Source organism: Solanum pennellii, chromosome 11 (assembly GCF_001406875.1).
Source record: "Solanum pennellii chromosome 11, SPENNV200".
Taxonomy (NCBI): domain Eukaryota; kingdom Viridiplantae; phylum Streptophyta; class Magnoliopsida; order Solanales; family Solanaceae; genus Solanum; species Solanum pennellii.
In genome coordinates this window covers 63988947-63999390 of record NC_028647.1, presented here as the reverse complement: position 1 = coordinate 63999390, position 10444 = coordinate 63988947, and the positions used below count along the sequence as shown (strand labels likewise).

The window sequence follows — 10444 nt, the reverse complement described above, 5'->3', positions numbered from 1 at the left end:
ACGACTTCACGCAGAGAACAAGGGAGAATTATTCATCAAATTGAAGTCTTCAAGGTTGATAGGATTACTACGTTTAAAACATTCTTGAGTGAGAAGGTTTTATCGTGTAGAACTATTTGTCTTGTTTTTGTTCTTAATTGTAATTTACAGTTTATTGTACAAAGGGTGGGTTTGGCTCTTTGTAGGGTTGAGTGTTAGTGAGAGTTGTAACAAAAGGTGGGTTTGACCTTTTGGAGAGATCGATTGGAGTCAATCGAGGGAGTAGTAGAGATAAGACTTTTTGATTATTGAGTTGTAATCACAAAATCTTATAGTTGAATTAATAAAACGAGGTTTTTCCTTCCTTGAGTGAGGAAGGTTTTTAATTCAATAAGTGTTTGTGTCTTTACTCTGTCTTTACTTAAAAGCAACTTACACGAACCTGGTTCGTGTTCTGGGGTAAGGTTTCTTCACATCCAAAACCAAAACGACTAGTCTATTAGGTGGAAGAGCTCACTTATCAATGTTGTGAACCAAGCTGAATCCGTAGGGGCCTATGGCCTTAATACGGTGAATGAGACTGATTACGTTATAATTATTGGCCGAGCAAAATATTAGAAAGTATTATCTGGAATCCAGACTCAAGTACCATTTGTTTAAAAGGACTAGGAGTTAGAAATATCAAAGTTTATCTGTTAGTGTGTGATTGTTTGTTGTACGTATTCTACATTGTAACTTGTATTCAGTAATTATTTTATTTTATTTTTGGTACATAAACTCTTTGTTTTTTTTTCTTTTTAATGAACGAAGGACTATTGAAATACAACATATACTGTCAATGCATAAAAGTTAAATTAACACGCGGGGATCTAGTGAGTGAAAGAGTCTTACCAACTAACACCAACATGGAAACTTGTGGTTTAAGTCTCAACATCTCATAAAAAGTAAGAATATTAAGGACACAATTTTATTTTATTATTCAAAAGATAATTCAGAAAAAACTTAGCTTTTGCTTTCAAAAAAATTATTTAGATGGTTTACCTAACCTAAGTTAATTAAATGCATTATTTGTTATGGAAGATAAAACATGAAAGAAGCATGATGACACATTTCTTTCTTGTTCATAAATAATGATCTATATTGTTCGAACAATTTAAAAGTATTATTATATTGTTATATTTTTTAAAAATATCCCGTATATAAAAAATTCGATACGCATTCATTAAAATCTATGAAAATTTCAAACAACATAGTTTAAAATATATATATAAAAATTACACATAAATTATGTACAAAATATAATACTGAACTCATCATAAATACGAAAGAGTCAAATAATTAGTTCAACGCCTAATCTCACGTATACATTTTTTTAAGAGGGAATAATATATTAATATTGTCATGCAAACTAATCAATATTTTGATAGTTTCTCCCATGTTTACCAATTAAGCACTATATAATTTCATTAACAATTCACTAGCAAATTTTATTAAACTATCCAAACAAAAAGCCTCTCTCTTGTTTTTTTAATATATATATATTTTTAATATAAGTGTTATCTTAAAATAAATAATGTTTTATAAATTCAAGACAATGATAGTATTATATATTTGATATAACTTTTATATTAAAGAATATTTTTTTTTAAATAGCGCACATTTAATTATATTTCACAAAATTCACATTTAAACGAAGGCGCTTTTTTTTTAATAGACGTAAAATAGGCTAAAAAGAATTGACTTATTTCGAGACGGAGAAAATATTTCACTAAGGATAATATAGTAAATTAGAGAAAGACATGTTTTCATTTATTTTTTTTCCTGTTTCATAATTTCAAAGCAAAACGCATATTTTGTATTATTTTTTTTTCAAAATTTTTGTAACATTTCTTCTCCAATAAATCGAAAAACCTTGAACCCGATCTCTTAGGAAGATCTATCTTTCTTCTTCGTGAAAACCCATCGGCGGAACCTGTAAATCTCTCAAACCCTAGTTTTATTTTTCTCATTTACGATTCTTTTAATGCCCATTTATTTGATTTTTTGGGGTTTTAACAGTTAAATTTGAAGATTTTTTGAAAAAAAAATTAATCAAATGGCTGATCGTAGAAATGGAGATTAAGGTGTTTTTGGTAACGAAAAGGGTTTAATTAAGAATTTTATTTACATTTTTTGAGTTTTTTTTATATGTCAAGAATGGATTTTTGTCAGTTTTCACATTGAATGTTAGCAGCATTGTTGATAGTTTAGTCTTAATTTGATTCATTTTATTGTAATATGTATAGGAGAGTAAAGGGTTTCTGTGTTTTTAAAAAAATATTTGTAATTTGCTCTAATTTTGATGTTGGAGGTTTATGGTTGAGATCAGTAAGCAAGATTTGTTAACCCCACTTTTAAGGAAATTGTAAAAATTGTAGCTTTGTGGTTGGTTTTACACCTTGTTTATTTTTATGTTTGTTACTTGAGCTGACGGTCTTTCAGAAATAGTCTTTGTACCTTCACAAGGGGCAAGGCCGTGTACACATATAATTACACTAGGCCTGTTGTTGTTGTTGTCGTGTAAAAATTGTAACTTTGAAGCTACATTCATAAAGGTTTTTGTTTTCACGTTGTTGAAGTTATAGGAGAAATTTAACTTGCTTATGAAAGGATTTATGTCTTTATTGTGAAATTATTATCTGGACAGAGTATAAGAAATGTTAGCTGTTTTTGTGTTGGAGTCTTTAGTTAGTAATTTGAATTGAGAGATTGAGTTTTTGGGAGAATGGTTGTTCAGTTATTTTTCCTCGGTTTGTTGTATAGTTATGGTTCATTGGAATAGAACTTTTGCCGAGATATTTCTAGCAATTGATCATACTGTCAGGTTAAAAGATTAGTTGACATCATTTAGGTGTTGGGTGTGAATTTTTTCTTTTGAGTGATTGTGATGTGTGACTTATTGCCCCATGACTAATAGGATTTAAACTTTCAGGCATGTGAATTTGCTTTCTGAAACTGGAGGATGCTCAAGGAATTGGTTTCTGCCTAGTGCGTGACCTTTGAGTTGAGCAACTTTTGTGAAAATGGGAACCCCTTACCGCAGGTGCGTAGGCAGTATTTGCATGTTTGTCTAATGAATTTCAAAGTTGAGCTTATGACACATATAACTTATATCACCTTCTTTCTGTTATTTTTATTGTAACAGTGGGGCTTACAAAAGATCGAATGATAGTACTAGACTTGTTATAACCACTATCATGGGAATGGTGTTTGGATACTTTGTTGGGATTTCTTTTCCATCTGTTTCTCTAACAAAGGTATGTTAGCTCAGTGCCTGCATGGTTCTTGTGGTATAAACCAATTTAGTTTTATCATTCATTACAATTTTTCGAGTCATTTGCAGATTAATTTACCTTCAAGCCTAATATCAACTCTCGATTATGCTTTCAATGATGAACATAGACGTGCTATAGAGCGTACTTTCCCGGAGAATCTTGGTTCTGGTAGTACTCCTTTAACACCAAAGGTATTTATTTCATTGCTGATTGATGGAATATATCATTTATAAGTTATAATGAACATATTTTGTATGGTGAAATAGCTTTAGGGACTCCATGTGGGAGGAAATAACATTTAACTCCATCTGTGGTTGGAGGGTGGGGGTGGGGGTAATTTTAGCTATTTCTGAGTTGTGTTGTGGCATATACAGTTGTTTTAGCTACCAACCAATAAAAGTTATAAGAACAAATGCCCTGACCAATTTCATTATTTTTTTAGTGTACTGGTAGCATTATGTAGAGAGAAACAGTTACTATGAAATTAAAGGCCCTTTGTCCCTGTTGCATGTAGTTTCCTGTATTTGTAATATATCTCTCATATAAAGACAATCTAGTGTGTTCTTCTGCTTTTTTCATTCCAGTCCTGTTATTTGCTAGGTTCATTTTTAATTTTTTAAGATGGAATACACATATTCTTGGTCCACACAAGTTGAGCAAAGAACTGCTTTTGGGTTTAAGAGATCTGATCTAGTCTGAGCCAGAACTGAATAGAACTAAATACCAGTAATCTCTCCCCACATACAGTCATATCTACCATTATAACAGAATGAATTAAGGTGGTACTTTTGTAAAACATTCTTGAAGGAAAATGCTTTTCATTGGGAAACATTTTGTCTTATCAAATGTCAGCCTAGTTTTAAAACTGAATTATGTCACGGAAATTTGAATTGAGGAGTTAGTAGCGTAAAATTAGCTAGAAACACTGTGTATTACTGGGTCAATGGTGCATTGTTATGGTAGTATGCGTGGTTCATATCTAAAACCGCCAAACTTTTTTGTTTGCTTTGTGACAAGCTTTTCTAATTCCCTGTAGAGTAAAGAGAAGTTTGGGGACATAAATACATAATACATGATTATTTTGCATTGGGAGATGGTGTAGGATATTTATTGTTACTGCCATGGTTGATTTAGGATCACCTAGACATTTGATCTGAAATATTGATGGGTTGCTTTCCTTTTTGCAGATATATGTCCCATCAAATCCTCACGGCGCGGAGTCATTGCCACCAGGGATTGTGGTCTCAGAATCAGATTTTTATTTGCGAAGATTGTGGGGTGAACCAAGTGAGGTATGGATCCAATATCTCTTATGATATTGTTTAACCGGATTTAACAAAAAAGAAAAGAATATGTGGTAGTTGAAAAGATTATGAAACCTTTGAATGTGTCTGCTTAAGAGAAAGAATCTGCTACTGTATTGCTCTTCATGAGTTGCTCTAGTAATCATATCATTGCCCTTCATGGCACAAACTTTATGTTAGATACTTCAATGTTTGTAATGGTGCTTCTTAGTCAGTTTTGGTTTCTTATTTGTGCTCCTTAAAAAACGAGCAGTTGGATACTGAACATGAGGAGTATAAAGTGCATTTTAGAACTGGTGTTCAACTTAATGTACTATGGCCTGTTCTGACCTGAAGTGTCTTAGTGTGAACTTTTTGACATACATTAGTTGAACTTCTGTCAGTTTCTGGCCAATAATGATCAGATTGAACTAGAATGTAGGGTGAGAGGGACTGTGTTCAATATTCAAAAATTTTTTTTTTAGTTGGTGCTTCTTCTGGCTATCGTTTTGTTGATAAATTTTGGTATTTCCAGGATCTGACAAAAAAGCCCAAGTACTTGGTTACATTTACGGTTGGTTTGGATCAAAAGTACAACATTGACGCAGCGGTTAAAAAGGTGACAGCAATAAAGCAATTATACTGAATAAATATTATATTGCTATTATAGATCTTAGGCCTTAGTGTTTATTTCTCTTGACAGTTGACGTTATATTCCATATACTGAGTCTTATATTTTATATATACATGGATTAGTTTTCAGAGGATTTCCAAATTTTGCTTTTCCATTATGACGGTCGAACAACTGAGTGGGATCAATTTGAATGGTCCAAGCGCGCAGTTCACATCAGTGTTAAGAAGCAGACAAAATGGTAGGACTTTGATTTTAGTTATTACCTTTTGAATTCCAGCTAATTCTGTTTTTATTCAAGATTTCAAGAGTAATGTGCGAGAGTGAATTCCTACCAATTCAGGAAGTCCCTTTTATTAGCGTGTTTGACTCCATGTATAGGAACATGTAAAATTATGAGAATGTTGTTGTTTTCATATGATAACTAATCCTCTTGATTCTTTATATACACTGATAGTGTGAAACCATTTTCACTATCAGGCCACAATGAATAAATACATGTAATTGTCCATAAAAAGTGGACTACAAAGTAGGAGAGGCTACATGTTAGAACAGGTTAAAATATATTGACAGTGTAGAAGTTTTAAATTTTTTTTGAAGTGTATACAAATTAAATTCAATCCCTTTGCATCCATAATTTGTTATTACTCTCTATGACAGGTGGTATGCAAAGAGGTTTCTGCATCCAGATGTTGTAGCTGCCTATGATTACATATTTATATGGGATGAAGATCTTGGAGTTGAGCACTTCAATGCAGAGAAGTAGGTGCCTTTCCATTGTTCTGTCACATGATTTCTCATTCTTTTCAAATCAGGAAAAAAAGAAGTATTTGGTGTCTTTGAATTCTCAAAAAAAGAAGTATTTGGTGTCTTTGTTATCTTCTCTCATGTGAATATTGTCACCTGAATATGGCAGATATATGCAACTAGTTAAGAAACATGGTCTAGACATCTCTCAGCCTGGTCTTGAACCCAACAATGGATTGACATGGCAGATGACTAAGAGAAGGGGTGACAGAGAAGTTCACAAGTAAGTTCATTGTGTTTACCCCCCCCCCCNACTCTGAAAGTTAACATGTATTGGTGGTAAACAGGGATACAGAAGAGAAACCAGGCTGGTGCAGTGATCCACATCTGCCTCCTTGTGCAGCGTATTCCCTCCCTTCCTCTCTCTCTCGCTCTCTCTCTCTCTCTCTCTCTCTCTCTATATATATATATATATATATATATATATATATAATGTATACAAACCGCTGGGTACAATTTCACCTGTCCCCCCTCTACTGTGAGCTCATAACATTATTTGCTTGGTTTTGCTCTTTTCTGAAAACATGCACATACTAAAATAGGTTATAGTTCAGCAATATTGATCTAAATTAGAACTCAAGTAATATACCAATATTTTCTTTCTTTTGAGATAGTATGTAACTTAAGACTAAACATGTGCTTTAATGAGTTTCACTTCCACCATTAGTATTACTAAGCATGTATTTCTGAGCTCCTTTCTAATCCAGCTTCTCTTAGCAACATCATTGAAGGGGAACTTGTTTCGTGTATCTTCAACTAGAGTGAGCCTAAGGATTTACTTGCCTAAATCACAATGAATAATTTGACCTTTTACATGAGGCCAAGAGCAAACAGACTGTCTTGAACTCTCAACCTCAGCTTTGGTAAGGCTATGCTCTTCCATCAAGCTATATTTCCTCAAGCTAAGGTAGTAATGAAGCACTATTGAGCACTTCACATATGGTTAAGATATGTTATCCTGATAGGCGATGATATGCAACTTTGTGCTTCATCAAACAACAGTAGTTCTAATAGTGGATGACGTATCCCTTATTTTTTTTAAAAAATGCTCACTGACAAGTGACATGTCTAGTCTTGTGTTGGTTATTTGATCTGCTAGTGTTTTAGGTTGCGCCTGGATTTTATGCTCTAGTCCTATCATTTTGTCATGCCTCTTTTTGTTGAAGGGCAGGGTCCAATATTTTATATTGTTTGCGCTTGGACTAGCTCTTCTTTAGTCTTAAGACTAGATAAGTCATTTTGACTTTCTTTATCTGTTATTCTAGAAAAAAAATTCACTTTACGAGTAGAACAGCATGCCATTGGCTTGAGTATGACTAGACAACCTAATTCTTCTGTGCAGCACTCAGATATACGATATGGTCTAATTGAGTTGCATGTAGAAGTTTTCCTTTTTGAAAATTGATTAAACAAGACTCATCAGCAACAGAGTATTCCAACGCCTTCTATCATTATTGTGCAACTTATAGTTATTATCTTGGTCTATCTTTTTATATACAGTTTTGTTGAAATAATGGCTCCTGTATTCTCTCGAGAAGCTTGGCGATGTGTTTGGCATTTGATTCAGGTAGTTCTTACACTTATCACTTCCATCTCCTCACAGTGTCCATTTCTATAACGTTACACTGATGCTTGTACTTTGACTTGATCTTTGGTTATAGAATGATTTGGTGCATGGATGGGGATTGGATTTTGCACTAAGAAGATGTGTAGAGGTTAGTAGTTCTCCTCCCATGGTCAAATTGTAAAAGAGGGGGAGCTGCACCTGGAGAACATTGATAACACTGGAGACACGGAAATAAATAGTCTTCACTCTTTTACGGGTTTTTTACTGATCCAAAGTGTGGTGAACCCTTTATTCTTAATGTTAATCTCTTGGTTTGTGCAGCCTGCTCATGAAAAAATCGGTGTGGTAGATTCACAGTGGATTGTGCATCAAGTCATTCCTTCTCTTGGGAATCAGGTTAGTCAATTGAAACTTGGAGGAACCTATACAGTTACTAGAATACAGATTAATAGTTTGTTAATTACATTTTCATAACCAACAAAGGTTGTGGTGCAATGGCAAGTACTGCGTCATCCTTAACCGAAGGTCTCGGGTTCGAGTCCCTTGGTACGGAATCGCCTTTGTTAGGACGTTTTACCCCCCAATGTGGGTCTTCCCGGCGCAAATCCGGATTTAGTCGGGCTCCAATGTGGGTACCGGACACCGGGTGGGAAACCCAAAAAAAAAATTACATTTCCATTATTGCAGCAACTAGTATCATCCTATCCAAGTTGATTATGAACTGAATAATAACATCCTATGTGAATTCAAATTTTCGCTGGCTCTTTCAAAGGATGAAATCTGTATGACTGCATATATCTTTCTTACCAGTCCCCTTCTCTGATTACCGAGGCTTCAATCACCTGCCGCGCCCTCTAATAGGAATAAACATCCTAAGAATTCAAACGAATAAAGCCTAAAACCTTATCCCACTTCTTTTCCTTTTGACAAGTAAAATTTGAAGAACATTTCATTTTGATCCCTTACTACTTGTTAGTCCTAGACTTAGGTTAAAAGATTTATCATCTTTACTTCTGCTTTAAATTTGATAAATATTGCTTCTTGTCTTTCTGGCGGAAGATGACTTAGTGGCTAACTGAGAGAAAGAATGCTGCTTTTGGTAGGAGTTTAATCCTATATGTGACTAGAGCTTGAAGCTCCCGTTAGGTTATTTCTCGAGTTACATACTTATATTTGCTTTTTTTTTTTGTTATGATTACACGTAGTTCTCGTTTCTTTGGTAATGTGACTGGCACATAGTCATTTGTATTTGTTGTCCTGCTTCATTTTTTGACACTGTTCTCGACTTCTTGGATCACAGGGTCAGCCCGTGAACGGTAAAGCTCCCTGGGAAGGGGTAAGCATATCCATTCCTTCACTCCAGTTTTATTTCAAATATGACAAGTCATTTGCCTCCGGTTTATGAATGGCTTTCTATCTATAGGTAAGAGAGAGATGTAGAAACGAATGGGCAATGTTCCAAGATCGTCTATCGAATGCAGATAAAGCATATTTTGCCCAGCATGGAAAAACTCGAGTATAACACGCCTCCAAAACGTCTTGTACATTGCTTCTTTTCGCCTATTTTTCTCTCCTTTTTTCGGTTTTTAGGTTGTGGTGTTGCCTATTCTTTTTTTCTCAGTATGTTCTTTTTATCATCTTTTCATTTCAATATTAGTGTAGTGAAATTCTATGTAGCTAGTGAATGCTAAAATCATTAGATATTGGTAGGTTTCTAGTGCATATAGATGATACACAAGATTTATAGTCAATGTTTTCTCTGCATTTTATTTCTGTTTTTTGGTATAATCGAGAAATCTCTGAGGGCCAGTAAGGCACGGTTTAAAACTCGATGGATAATGAGCACGTTTCTTTATACTTTTCCACTTTAACACGAGGCTTTTGTGGCAATTTCATTGGCCCTTTTAAATTCTAGCTTCTACTTTGATCTATCACCATCGATTGTAGTTAAAGAATTCTTTATTCTTAATTAGCACTTGGTGGAAGATATCAGGCATTTCGTGGAATTAGTTGAGGTATACAAAAGTTGACCCCTTATTAACAAATATTTTATAATTTCCAAGTTCGTCTCTATTATCGAAATATCGTAGGGATCGACATTAGTTACAATCCATAAAAATTTGAAATCGTTTTTCGATTAGAACAATCAACATATGGCCCAACCAGCATTATTTCGTAGATTTTATGGTAAAATTACGACTGCTCAACCTCAAAAGCTAATTTACGGATATATACATAACACATGACTAAATCATACACTATTCTTTGCACTACGTTGGACCTCGAACAAAATATATTTAAGTTATATTAGTCTAAATTATGAAAAATTAAAGAAATGGTTAAGTAATAAATATTCATTAATTAAAGAAATTGACAACTTAATATACTAATTCTAGAAGTTAGAAAGCATGATTAAAATTATTAACACAATAATTATATATATATGGATGTAAATCAATCACATCAATAGAGTATACAAGGTGTACTTCTTTTATATTAAAATCTTAATATTTTTAGTTGGACGGAATAAAAATAAGGGAAAATTGTATATAATAGCAAACTAATAACCTAAAATAAATGGAATAGTTAGGGTTTGATTTAATTGTGCTCCATAGCAAACGTTAGCTAAAATTTGCCAGCGTCTCTCTCCCAGAAATCTCGCTCGCCACTCTCCATTCTCGCTCGCCTCTCTCGCTTTATACACAGAAGTGTATAATTCTGTTTCTGTTTTGTATAAAGCGAGAGAAAATTGTATATACACATGCAAAAATATATATCTTCGTGTTATACACTTAATTATACAATTTACAAACATTTTACTTCAAATATTGCAGAGAAAAAGGTCAACGAATTATACAATTGC

The 10444-nt window shown here is 33.7% G+C and overlaps 1 protein-coding gene across 1 annotated transcript; it reads left to right on the top strand.

The window, feature by feature from the left end:
* The first annotated feature begins 1810 nt into the window (after window positions 1-1810).
* On the top strand, window positions 1811-9413 carry LOC107003126. The gene is made up of 15 exons (XM_015201391.2): window positions 1811-1953; window positions 2951-3061; window positions 3164-3275; window positions 3362-3484; window positions 4481-4585; window positions 5112-5195; window positions 5333-5448; window positions 5868-5969; window positions 6124-6237; window positions 6302-6358; window positions 7515-7581; window positions 7676-7729; window positions 7903-7977; window positions 8882-8917; window positions 9005-9413. Exons 2-15 carry the CDS (start codon window positions 3042-3044, stop codon window positions 9101-9103), a joined length of 1164 nt encoding a protein of 387 aa, XP_015056877.1. The 5' UTR covers window positions 1811-1953; window positions 2951-3041; the 3' UTR covers window positions 9104-9413.
* Window positions 9414-10444: the final 1031 nt, after the last annotated feature.

Bases quoted from the DNA above. Each gene is read 5' to 3' on its own strand.
- LOC107003126 (XM_015201391.2), top strand. From the start codon at position 3,042: ATGGGAACCCCTTACCGCAG. The intron at 4,586-5,111 runs GTATGGATCCAA...TGGTATTTCCAG, and splicing joins TGTGGGGTGAACCAAGTGAG to GATCTGACAAAAAAGCCCAA. The intron at 7,730-7,902 runs GTTAGTAGTTCT...TGGTTTGTGCAG, and splicing joins CACTAAGAAGATGTGTAGAG to CCTGCTCATGAAAAAATCGG.